The sequence below is a fragment of the Simochromis diagramma genome, unplaced genomic scaffold (genome assembly GCF_900408965.1).
Source record: "Simochromis diagramma unplaced genomic scaffold, fSimDia1.1 OVJJ01000361.1, whole genome shotgun sequence".
In the NCBI taxonomy this organism is placed as follows: Eukaryota; Metazoa; Chordata; class Actinopteri; order Cichliformes; family Cichlidae; genus Simochromis; species Simochromis diagramma.
This window is the reverse complement of record NW_024386860.1, coordinates 14,394,635-14,408,175: the sequence shown is the minus strand read 5'-3', so window position 1 is coordinate 14,408,175 and position 13,541 is coordinate 14,394,635. Positions and strand designations below refer to the sequence as shown.

The window sequence follows — 13,541 nt, the reverse complement described above, 5'->3', positions numbered from 1 at the left end:
TCCGGTTGTTGACCATATCCTTAGGGAAGCAGAGGACTTTAGTGTTCTTACTGCACATCCTTTGTACATCCTTTACGGCAGAGTCACCCACAATCAGAGTTTCAGGCCTAGCCTTTAGCTTTTCATGTGGCCTTTTACTTTTCAACAGATTTTCAGTCCTTACTTTGCTACTTTTAGATGGATGGTTGTCCGATATATATATCCAGGGTCCTTTGATAGTGGAGCAAATCTGTTCTGCAGTTTCACATTCAGTTGTTTTGGAGGTTTGTTGTTAACCTTCCTATTCACGGTTGTCCAGTCCTGTTTCGTCCCGTATACAGGGGTAGAAGAGCTTCTCTGTCTTGTAGGAAGTGAAGGCCAGTCGGTTTCAGAGATTTCAGCTCACTGTCCTCTGCCTGTGATACGTCCTCCCCATTCCAGGAGACATGATTTATGTCTTGGTTTTGCACCAAGACAGTCTGAGGGGGGATTATCACTTGAGGATTTATTATAATGCACAGAGTCTTCTTTCTTGGTCATGTTATCTGTGCTCTTTAGCTTTGAACTAGCTTGCTCATCACCATTGTTTTGAATCAAAGGCAAGGTTGTTTCATTTCCACACAGTCCATTTACCTCCATGTTTACTTAAAAAGCAATTAATCTTTGTCTCCAGTACTGCAATCTTCTGCAGGAGGCTGTGGTAGTAATCTGTGGAGAGGGAAGGCATCTTGTTGCTTGTTAGCCTAGCGGTTAGCACTTTTCCAGGCTATTGAGGCTGTTTGGTGCCCAGACACTGTAATCAGGCTTCAGCTGTTTGTAGGCCACAGACACACGGAGCGCTGAAGATAAGGTAACTATAAAAATGTTGCTGTTTCTGTTAAGAACACTTTAGTCCTAATGATCTATAAGTGTCCAGAAGCTATCGCAGGTAAGCTCATACGGAAACACACTCACAAAGGAAAGCTTTAAGCCTAATCTTAAAAGTAGAGATAGTGTCTGTCTCCCGAATCCAAACTGGAAGCTGGTTCCACAGAAGAGGGGCCTGAAAACTGAAGGCTCTGCCTCCCATTCTACTTTTAAATACTCTAGGAACAACAAGTAAGCCTGCAGTGCTAGAGCGAAGTGCTCTTATAGGGTGATATGGCACTACAAGGTCATTAAGATAAGATGGGGCCTGATTACCCTTATGGAAAAGAAATAGCAATAACTTATAAAAGACTTGCATAAGATGTGGCCTACTTCATATAGTGAATCATATAAGGCTTATATGATTTACTCATGAAAGTAGCCACTTTCTCATTACTTTCATATATTGTTTTAGTAAGTATCCAAAAGATACAAGTTTCATTTATGTAATTTATTTATTTATGTATCTGTTTTTCCTCTTGTATGCTTTTCATACAGGTTTCACAAAAGACAGATACAAACTTTATAAGATTTATATATATCTTTTCCATATGGGTATTTAAGACCTTGTATGTGAGGAGCAGAATTTTGAATTCAATTCTGGATTTAACAGGAAGCCAATGAAGGGAAGGCAATAGAGGAGAAATCTGCTCTCTCTTTCTATTTTTTGGATTAACTGAAGGCTTTTCAGGGAGTTTTAGGACATCCTGATAATAATGAATTACAGTCGTCCAGCCTGGAAGTAATAAATGCATGAACTAGTTTTTGAGTGTCACTCTGAGACAGGATATTTCTATCTTTAGAGATGTTGCACAAATGGAAGAAAGCAGTCTTACATATTTGTTTAATATGTGCGTTGAAGGACATGTCCTGGTCAAACATGACTCCAAGGTTCCTCACAGCGTTACTGGAGGCCAAGGTAATGCCATCCAGAGTAAGAATCTGCTTAGATACCATATTTCTAAGATTTTCAGGGCCGAGTACAATAACCTCAGTTTGATCTGAATTAAGAAGCAGAAAGTTAGCGGCCATCCAGGTCTTTATGTCTTTAAGACATTTCTGCAGTTTAACTAATTGGTGTGTGTTATCTGGCTTCATGGATAGATAGAGCTGGGTGTCATCTGCATAGCAGTGAAAATTTATGCTATGTCTTCTAATGATGCTGCCTAAGAGAAGCATGTATAATGTAAATAGAATGGGTCCTAGCACTGAACCCTGTGGAACACCATAGTTGACCTTAGTGTGTGAAGAGAAACCTGGGGTTGTTCTTATTTTCTTCAATCAGTGACGAATAGTAAGATGTTCTGGCTTTGCGAAGGGCTTTCTTATAAAGCAACAAACTATTTCTCCAGGCTAAATCATGATCCTCTAAATTTGTGACACGCCATTTCCTCTCCAGCTTACGAGTTATCTGCTTTAGGCTACGTGTTTGAGAATTATACCACGGAGTCAGATACTTCTGATTTGAGACCTTAGTTTTCACCAGAGCTGCAGTATCCAGAGTCGTACATAGTGAGGAGGTAAAATTATTAACAAGATAATCCACCTCTGTTGGAGTAGCGTTCAGATAGCTGCTCTGCTCTATGTTGGTACAGGGCATTGAAGATGATAACAGTGGATGGATTATATTCTTAAACTTAGTTACAGCGCTTTCAGAAAGACAGTTCGGCCCTGTGAGCTGCGTTTATGACAGAATTTTTTCATAGAAACATTATTTATCTGTTCATGGCTAGGTTCCTGGACATCCATTAATTCGGCACAACTGGACAAAGAAAACTCATTCACGTTCATTTTGCAGTCATGTGGTGGACATGTAACCTGTTCAGAGTCTGTGCTTACACATACAGCAATTACACTTACTTCTGATGGGAAGCCTGGCACTAGGTTAAGGCCAAGAGTCTGAATAAACTCTTCTGTGATTGGTTTGACAGAGCCACTAGTTTTAGCAGTAACCACATTAGTCACGCTGTCAGAGGGGATTGAAGCCTCATTCTGCTCTGACTGACAGGAATCACGGGGCTGGGCCTGATATTTGGCACCGCTTTCCGCTTTCCCCTCCCAAGTCGCCTGATGATTTGCCAGATTCTCTTCGAGGCAGTCTGAAAGTCTTTTTCCATGGCCTGTCCGAACTCCTCCCACACCAGAGTTTATGCTTCAGCCATTCCCCACGCTGTGTGCTGCTTGGCCTGTCGGTACCTATCAGCTGCCTCCAAAGTCGAACAGGCTAACCAAATCTGATAGGACTCCTTCTTTGGCTTGGTGTCTCCCCTCACCTCCGGTGTCCACCATTTAGTTCAGGGATTACCACCACGACAGGCACCAACCACCTTGCAGCCGCAGCTCAATGCAGCGCCTTCGGCTATAGAGATGCTGAACATTCGCTACATAAAAGCAACAAAAACAATTACATTTAAACCTGCTGAACATAATTTTTTGCCCTTCATCAACAATGCTCTTTTCTCTGTAAATCTGACTGTTTCTAATATGAACTGAAGCGTACACACTTTAAGAACCACTTTTATGATTTTAACATGTTTTGTCTTTATTATCTTACGTTGAGCTTCTGAGCTGCTGTCTTTCAGCCTCTGAGCCAGATCAGTCCTCTTCATCTCCTTTAAAACCTCCACGATCTTCTCCACTGACTGTCGGCCGTAAGTCTGTACCATCAAAAACACCACATCCTGCACGTCTGACATCTCAAACAGGCTCAATGGAATAAGTAAGAAATATTTCTTCTTGAGGATTTTGATGAAGTCTTTGCGCTCGCTGCCTCTCAGATCAGCCAGTGTTTCCAAAAGCAGCTCAATAAAAAGCTCCATCATTTCTACCTGGTAAAAACAGAGGTCACATGACAGCGATGTGCAATTCAAATATCTGTTTGATCATTAATGAACAGAACATTTTATGTGTGGTAACAATAAATTCATGGACAAAATCAGGTCATTTTAAAAATTCAAGTCTTTTTAAAACCTGAGAAGATGACCTGTGACGTAAATTATTTGTCCTCGGGATTCCCATATACTTGTTTGCCATTCACCCAGGGACCATTTTTGAGCCGAGGACAACACAAGGGTTAGGGTCATGACCGGTCGACCAGATTTAGAGCAGAAAATAACCTCCATGAACATCTGGTGCTCGGTGGGTACCTGCTTGGATTCGTTTTTTATTTCTTGGCTCATTTTTTCCTCTTTTTGAAGGATTTAATTTTCATGAACAGGTTTGTGACTCTGTTTTACTGCCTGACTGTAACTCTGTCAAAGACTGAACTACAAAAACTGCAGTGAGTCTCCTGATTTTACAAACAGAGGGGAGCTTTAACTGCTCACATCTTTACTGATAAACAGAAAGACTTGAATTTAATCTGTTTTTAAAAATGTAAATAAGGTTTAATATTTCTACAGCAATCATGTATAAAACTCATGTGTACATGACATAGCTGCAGCTTGAATTTCATGTGTATGATTTCTGTTTAAGATAAAGATCATTTTCAGTCTTCATCTACTGAATCAAAGCTGAACTGTGTGAAGTTGACTGATGTGACGTTACTCACTCTCTGGCTCAGTGGAAGAAACTGTTTGTCTGAGGAGAAAAGAAAGAGAAAAAGTCAGATTAGAAACTGTTTTATCATCAGGCTTTATGAGGATTTAGAACATAAAAGATTTCACATCAAAGTGACACTTAAACCTCGTTAACTCGTTAATAATGATTTTAGAGAGAGGCCTAACTTTGTGAATGAGAGCACACACAGGATACTCTGATCTCTGATCACTTTTAGTGTGTATTTAGTGACACACACACACACACCTATATACAGTGCTCAGAATAAATGAGTACACCCCACTACATTTGTCAGAAAACCTTTAGTTTCCTTTCAGAATCAACATCTTCTATGAGATATACTACAAAATGCTCCCACAAATGTGGGCCATTGATTGCAAACAAGATTTGTTAATTTGCACACACAAAAAAGTGATTTTCCTAACAAAATCATTTAAGCCCATGTTGCAAAATTGAGTACACCCCAATTATAGTCTTAGGAGAAAAGCCACACTTAAGACTACAAAATTTGAATTAACAGGCATTCAACCACAGGAGAGTCTAATGACTCATTTAAGAGGTGTCCAGCAAACAGGTGACTATAAAAGGGCATTACTTAACAAAGAAAAGCCCTTCCCATTTCATACTGTCAGCAAGAGCATGGAAGAGAAATGTCCCAACATTTGAGAAATGAAATCATTTCTTTACACAAAAAGGTGAAGGCTACAAGAAGATCAGCAAAGCTTTGCATATCAGTCAAAATACTGTAGCAAAAGCTATCCAAAAATTTAAGAAAGATGGAAGTGCAACCATTTACAGAGACATCCAGGCCATCAACGGAAGTTTACATCTTGACAGGAGCATCTTCTGATGAGAAGGGTTGAAGAAAACCTCCATGCAAGTGCACTGCAGTTAGCTAAAGCAGTAGAAAGCCAAACTGGAGTGACCGTTTCCCGTGACACCATACGGCGCACACTGCAGAGGAATGGCATGCATGAGTATCGTTCACGAAGGAAGCCTCTCCTAAAGCCCATGCACAAAAAAGTATGCCTGGAATTTGCTAAGGCCCATGCTGAAAAAGATGAGGACTCTATACTCTTGAGTGATGAGACCAAGATCACTGTTACTAATGGTTTCAAAACTGTATGGTGTAATTAAAGGTGAGCATTTCAAAGAAAAATACATGGTGCCTACGGTGAAACATCATGGTGGCAGTGTCCTTATGTGCGGCTGCATGAGTGCTACTGGTGTTGGGGAGCTGCACTTCATTGATGGTATCATAAACTTGGAGTTTGGAGTCTCGATACCCTCTGGTCGATACCCTCTGGTCTTGGTCTTGTCTTGGTCTCGGTTATGGTGGTCTTGACTACAAGTCTACATGGACTCAACAATCTACTGCTTTATACTGAAGGAGAAGATGCTGCCATTACTCTGTGCACTTGGTCGTCGTGCACTTTTCCAACTCGACAATGATCCAAAGCACACATCTAACGCTACTTCTGCGTTTCTGAAGAAGAACAGGGTGAAGGTGATTTAATGGCCAAGTATGTCTCCTGATCCTAACCCAATCGAACACCTGTGGGGAATTCTGAAGCGACAAGTTGAGCATCACACCACATCCAGTATCCAGCCTCTAAAAGAGGTTATTCTTGAAGAATGGAAAAAGATAGATGTTGCAATATGTCGCCAACTTGTTCATTCCATGCCTAGAAAACTTGGTGCTGTCCTTGAAAATCACGGTGGTCATACAAAATATTAGATGTATTAGTTTTTGTTGCAGGGTGCATTCATTTTTGCTTCAACCAATTTGAGTAAAACTGAAGGTTTTGGGATCTAAGTTATATTATTAACCTTAATTTCGTGTTATAGAGTTTAACAAGTGTTCAATAAAACTCAGCCTTCTGAAAAATTTGGAAATTGTTCTTTTGTTCATTGAGCTACTGATTAAATTAATACTTTTTAAAGGGGGTGTAGTCATTTATGCTGAGAGTTCCTCAGTTTAGGAACTCTCTGGCTCAGTTTAGGAACTGAGCCAGAGAGTGAGTAACGTCACATCAGTTGACTTCAACCCATTCAACTTTGACCAGAGTTTCTTGCGTAGTAATATTCCAACAGCGCCCTATTTTCATCTTTTGCCTGATGCTGACCTTCTTCATCTGGGTGACGTCTGAGATGGTATGGCTTCATATTTATGTCTCTCACTCTGAGTTAGGGTTGGTTAGTGTGGGAGAGGTAGCCTGAGACCCTTACTGGATATAAACGCCCCAGTCTGGTGTCAACTCCCGTCACGTTCAAAGACATGTAGTGCACAGTGGGATGCAAAGTTTTGGGTAACCTTGTTAATAGTCATTATTTTCCTGTATAAATCGTTGGTTGTTACAATAAAAATTGTCAGTTAAATATATCATATAGGAGACACACACAGTGATATTTGAGAAGTGAAATGAAGTCAGGGTTGAAGTCAACTGATGTGACGTTACTCACTCTCTGGCTCAGTTTAGGAAACTGTCTGAGAAGAAAAGAAAGAGACAAAATCAGATTAGAAACTGTTTTAATCAGAATCAGAATACTTTATTGATCCCTGGGGGAAATTATTTTTTGTTACAGTGCTCCATTATAAACCAACATTAAGACAAGACAGACAATACGCTAACTAAGAATAGTACAATATATACATATATATACATACATACATAAGTCACTGATAAATAAATAGCTGGAAAAGAAACATGTGTAGTTGTAGCAGTAAACAGTGTGTTAAGTGGATGTGTTGTACAGGGAGATGGCCACAGGCAGGAAAGATTTCCTGTGTCGTTCAGTGGTGCTTTTCGGTAATCTCAGTCTCTCACTGAACGTGCTCCTGTGACTGACCAGCAAGTCATGGAGTGGGTGGGAGGTGTTATCCAACATTGTCTTTATCTTGGACAGCATCCGCCTCTCCGACACCACCTTGAGGGAGTCCAGCTCCATCCCCACAACATTGCTGGCCTTACGGATTAGTTTATTGAGTCTGTTGGCATCTGCGACCCTCAGCCTGCTCCCCCAGCATGCAACAGCATAGAGGATCGCACTGGCCACAACAGACTCATAGAAAATCCTGAGCATTTTCTGGCATATGTTGAAGGACCTCAGTCGCCTCAAAAAATAGAGACGACTCTGGCCCTTCCTGTAAAGTGCTGTGGTGTTTTTAGCCCAGTCCAGTTTATTGTCAATGTGTACTCCAAGGTATTTATAGTCCTCCACAATGTCAACACTGACCCCCTGGATTGAAACAGGGGTCAAGTGTTTCCTGGTCTTCCTGAAGTCCACGATCAGTTCCTTGGTCTTTGCCACGTTGAGCTGCAGATGATTCTGCTCACACCACGTGACAAAGGAGTCGACCACAGCCCGGTACTCTGTCTCATCATCCCTGCTGATGCATCCAACCACCGCAGAGTCATCAGAAAACTTCTGAAGATGGCAGGTCTCTGTGCAGTGGCTGAAGTCTGTGGTGTAGAGGGTGAAGAGGAAGGGGGAGAGGACAGTTTATCATCAGGCTTTATGAGGATTTATAACACAAAAGATATCCTTCAAGCTCAGGCCCTCTACCAAATGCCCAGGATCTTGAGGGTCCTTGAGGCGCTCTTCTGGACAGAGATCTCCGATGTTGTTCCTGGGATCTGCTGGAGCCTAGCTTAGGAGTCACCGCACCGAGTGCTCCGATTACCACTGGGACCACTGTTACCTTCACCCTTCACATCTTGTCGAGCTCTTCTCTGAGCCCTTGGTATTTCTCAAACCTCTTCTTTCTGATGTTTGTGTCATTTGGAATCGCTACATCTATCACTACAGGTGTCTTCTTCTGCTTGTCCACTACCAATATGTCCGGTTGGTTAGCCTCCACCATTTTGTCCATGAGTATCTGGAAGTCCCATAGGATCTTAGCTCAGTCTTTCTCGACCACCCTAGGGGATGTGTCCCATTTTGATCTCAGGACTTCTAGGCCATACTCGGCACCAGAGATGGGCAGTAATATGTCACTTGTAATCTGATTACTTTTTTCAAGTAATGAGTAAAGTAAGGGATTACTATTGCAAAAAAAGTAATTCTTTTTTTTTTTTGTCCCGGCCTTGCCATATTGGTCCATTTGATTGACATTTATTATAATTATGTATTTATTTTATTTTCGGTTGTTACAAACAGGACAGACATGACTGGGGGATAGGACACGGAGAAAGAATGAAAGAAAGAGAGGGAGAGAAAGAAAACCAGAGGGGAGAAGAGACGGTGAGAAAGGGGGGGAAGAAAGAAAGAAAAACAAACAAAACACCTGGATCACCTGTATGGAGAAAAAAAAAACAGAAGAGAAAGCAAACAAAAATACAAAAAAAAATACAAAAAATACAAAAAAAAACCCCCAAAAAAACCATAATAAATACAGCACCATCACAATAAACTAGCTAGCAGTAGATAACAGTAGATACTAAATATTAAACGCTATTGTGCTGCACGCAAGATAGACAGCGCACAGTGTGCTTTGAGGCAGCAGCCAAGAAAGGTGTAGTCCGCGTCTGTGAACACCCGTGTGTACACCTGTGTGCACACCTGTGTGAATCAGCATGCTTGTATTCCAAAGGTTTCTCCACGTAACGATCTGCTAGGGAGTGTGGGGAGCCATAGCCCCGTCCCCCAAGACATGAAGCAGGTATGGAGGAGATCCAGGCCCCAGACATCCAGAGGCCCCAGAATAAGAGGACCCGAGGAGGACCACCACAAGGGGGGGAACCGTGCCACCCTCCTGGGAAGAGCTGAGTAGAGCCCCAAACGAGAGGTCACCCAGCAGCTACGGAGCAGAGGCCAGAGGGGGTTGCAGTGGCATGCCCGCGGGCTCTGCCGGCAGCCAGCTGCCAGAGAGGACCGAGCTTCAGGCCCAGAGGCCTGAGGGCACCCCACCCCCCGGAAGGGGCCCAGCCGGGCCACAGGTGCCAGGCCCCGCCAATCGGCCACCAGGAGTGAGCCGGTTCATACATGAGCGCCCAGCCCCAGTCGACAAGAACCACCAACACACCAACGTCTGAGGGCATCAGCCACCGGCAGGGAGTGTGGTGAGGGGAGATAGGCCTCCGTACTTAGGAGGGCCTGAGATGTACCCAGAGAGGTTGAGTCTAAGGCCCAACCTGACATATAGACACAGACGAACAGGCGCACGCGGACACAAACGTGCATTCCCACCCCATATGCACAACCAAATAGTCGGCACTCACCCAACGTGTAGACAGACACAAATAGACACTACACAGACAATCACACTCCCCAAACATACTCTATATCCCAGGTCCAGGTACCCCCGCCTCCAGAGGGGCAAGCCGCACCTAGACCCAGGAGATGTAACCCTTCTCTCTGGGGTGGAGGCAAGTGGACCGCCTCCTTATCTGCAGTAGCAGGGAAGCCCCGCATCCCAGACCCCAATCTGATGGCTAGCACCTCCTCCCAGCCCCCCAGCCCTGACTGTTACGGCATACTCTGGATGCTGTAAAACGTGCCCACCCCCAAGGCCCTATATGTATGTGTTATGTGAGAGTGTGAGTAATGTGGATGTCTAGGTTGCAGAATAAAATTGAGGCACAGGCGGCCAGAAGGGGACAGAGGGGGAGTGCCTCCCCTGCACCCTGGTGACATACCTGCACCGCAAGCCCTGCGTGTGTGGGTGGGTGTGGTAGAGCGGGAATAGGGAGGCAGCTGAGGATGGGGAGGGAAGAAAGGGAGGGGCAAGCAGCACCAGCTCCCCCGCTGACCCCAGTAGGCACCCCCACACTCTGGAACCCACCAGGGCAAGGGGGCCCAGGCCCATCCGGACCGGGGCCCGCAGCAGCAGCACCGCCCAGCCCCACAGAGTCCGGGGCAGCCCACCCGACTCCACCCCAGAGAAAACTGCACCCACCCCATCATCCAATCATCTCCCAAACTACACAAGACAATAGACACCCAGGTTGAGTTCATTCTCTACCTCTCCTATATCTCTTCCCCACCTGCAGAGTGAGCTTGTGTAGAGAGGAGACCACCTGCAAAGATATAACAACCTCCCCACCAGTTAGAGAGCCCCCTAGTGGGCCGATGCACCAGAGGTCCCCTGCACTGGGGCTGAGCCCCCCTGCACCCACCCGCCCACAGCTCCAGCGACACAACAGCCAGGACCCAAACCCCCAAGGCCCAGCCAGCACCCCAGACCGGGGGCGGAGCACCAGACCCCCAAGCCCCCACCCAGGGGCAGCCAGGTGTAACCAGTATGTAACAAAATATATAAACAATGGGAAAATCAGAAGACTTCAGGAACGACAGGAGCCCAGAGGATGGGTAACCACAATGAAAACACAACTGCAAATGATGAAGCAATAGTTCAACTGTATTTGAAATTTGTGCACTGTATTGCATTTACAATAACAACCAAAATTGTGTGTGCGCGCACAGATACCCAAAATAAAAAAAAAGAATGTTAGACCCGGGTCTTTTAAAGTGTCAATAGGATCCAGATCAGGCCTGTTTGGTGATCTGGTGAGTTATTGGTGTGAGTTCAGTCCACGATCGATGTATGGTTTGCACTGTTTTGTCCTACCACAGTTCAGGCAACCAGACTTCAAGGTTCATCCATTGCAATGGAAAATTATTATTCTTCTGCGGATTTCCACAAAGTCTGTAATCCAATGTTCTCCGAGGAGTCTCGGCTCCTTTCTCCAACTCAAAAAACCTGACCAGTGCAAAGCACTTCGTATTCATAAAACTAGCTTCGGCTATCCAAATCTGGCGGCTAATCAAGCAGACACCAACAGCTTCGCTGTTTCAACAGCTACCACGTTTTCCCCACAGGTACAGCTATGGCGCGTGTGGTCTAAGCAGCCTTAGCAGCGCAACCAAACATGAAAAAACAAGGCGGGACAAACAATCCCATTGGTTGGACTGCATTTGTATCCAGGTCAAAAAAATAACCTTTGAGAAACAAAAATAAATAAATAACACCAATAATGCAATTCCATACAAAATAATTTGGATTTTTTCTTTAGAGTGTTTTTAACTGAACAGAATAAAACACCTTTAATAATAATTACAATAAACAGTCTCTAATTCCATCTGTTTGCCACTGGGCTACACAGGCTACCAGGCCAGTAACCAACGTTCGCCAGCACAGACCCTCCCCCATCTCCGCTGTACGCAGCCACAAGGAAAACACCATCTAAGAGCCACCAGAGCCCCTAACCAGGTCATGGCCACATCCCCCGGGTTAGGCCCAAAAAAAGTAATTCAATTACAGTCGCTTTCCCGTAAGCACGCTGTGTTACTGTATTACTAAACTGTGGTTTTGTTTGAGAGAGTGTCTCGTATATGTCTGCGACGTTCATGGTAACAGACGTGTGCAGATCAACAATAGATAACATATTGAGTGCGGGAGAGAGTATGACTGCAGCGTTTAAAGCAGGGAAGTAATGACCTTACTTTGACTTTGATTCCCTAAAAAGTGACAAAAACATTAGCGTCAGATGTACACTACATGGGAAGAAAGCTTCTTTTTACATCAAAAGGAAACCCCTAAACTTCTGAGCAAGCACCGAGCACGTTGCCACAAGAATGTGAAATTCACAGAGAAACTCCCGGATCCTCCCACTGACATGACTGCTATGGCACACCTGCACACCTCCACCCGCCCCAATCCTGCTAAAAAGGTGAAAATAGTTTTAAGAGGGACAGGACAGAATCTTTGATTTTATTTATTTTCTGCTGTGTTTTACTTACATCTATTTGAAAGCGTGAGTGTTAACACAACAAATTATTTTAATTTATTTTATTTTATATGCTGGAATATGCAGAAAATAGGTTTAAATGTTAAACAAATTTCTTCCAGTTAGAGAATGTTGCATATAATTTAATTTTCAGTTGATGCAATGTGCATAAAGTTAAAAGATTAAAACTAATAAAACAAGTTTTAAAATACACTTTTTAATTTGACAACATTTTTATGATGGATTATGCAGACAAAGTAGAATTGGGTTGAAAGCTCAATTGCTTTATTACCTATTCAGGTTGTGTATCGTGTTTTTAAAAAGTAACTAAAGGGAAAAGTCAAAGGTAACTAAAGGGAGGGGAGTGATTCCCCTCCGCGAATGGCTACCTTATCGTGGTGGAGGGGGTTTGTGTGTCCCAGCGATCCCAGGGGCTATGTTGTCTGGGGGCTTTTGACCCCTGGTAGTAGTGATGGGATTTCCGGCTCTTTTTAGAGAACTGGCTCTTTCGGCTCGGCTCACTAAAAAGAGCCGGCTCTTTTGGCTCCGAACCGGCTCTTCAGTTTGTTTTGTTGCTTTAATAAATCTATTATTAACAATAATATAAAATTATGCACAAAAGTAATTACTAATGTAAAAAAAAGTGGTTTTATTTATATATGTTTATATATAAATATATGGTGTGGCCCCTTGAGACAAAGCACGTACAAACTCCAAAACACATTTCTAGCGTTAACTGAACTTCCAAAACAGAGCTACCTAGATCACTTAAATTACACAATTGAAAGTATATGTGTATTGTTTGTGTATTTATACACAAGCACTCATATATATTCAAATAATTTAAAAAAAAAAAAGTTCATTTACCTGTTACTACCACACACCAAATCCGGTCGTTGGTACTTGCTGGCTTGTGTAGCCACTAGGTAACATAAGCTCAACACTGCGACTAGCATTCTGGAGCACTTCTGTTGTCTTTTGTACGTGTTTTGGAATTTTTACGTGCTTCTGAGTTTTTATGTGTTTTGGCGTTTGTACGTGCTTCGGGGTTTGTACGTGTTTTGAAGTTTGTACGTGTTTTGTCTCTAGGGGCCACCATAAATAGACATTTATTTATTCACTCCACATAAAATGTAATAAATAAATCATATAATACAAAAAACAACTATTCACATTTCAACTTTTAACTATTTAAATTTTCAGCTTTTTCCTTTTAAACAAATTTAAAATGAAACAACACAAAACACTGTAAACCACAACACAATTAAATATAAATTAAAATATGAAAACAAAAAGAAGATGCATATTCTCTGTCATATGGGCCTGCATGAATAAACTTTCTGAATCCTTTATCATCCGCAACTGAAA

General features: G+C 43.0%; 1 protein-coding gene across 1 annotated transcript in view; it reads right to left on the bottom strand.

Moving 5' to 3' along the window:
* LOC120732849 overlaps nt 1-13,541 on the bottom strand; it is a 77,388-nt gene that overhangs the window by 50,267 nt on the left and 13,580 nt on the right. Inside the window, exons 3-4 of the mRNA XM_040030715.1 lie at nt 4,436-4,464; nt 3,440-3,713 (exon numbers count right to left, since the gene is read on the bottom strand). Of these exons, the coding sequence (XP_039886649.1) occupies nt 3,440-3,713; nt 4,436-4,464 (303 nt within the window). The remainder of the gene's footprint in view (nt 1-3,439; nt 3,714-4,435; nt 4,465-13,541) is intronic.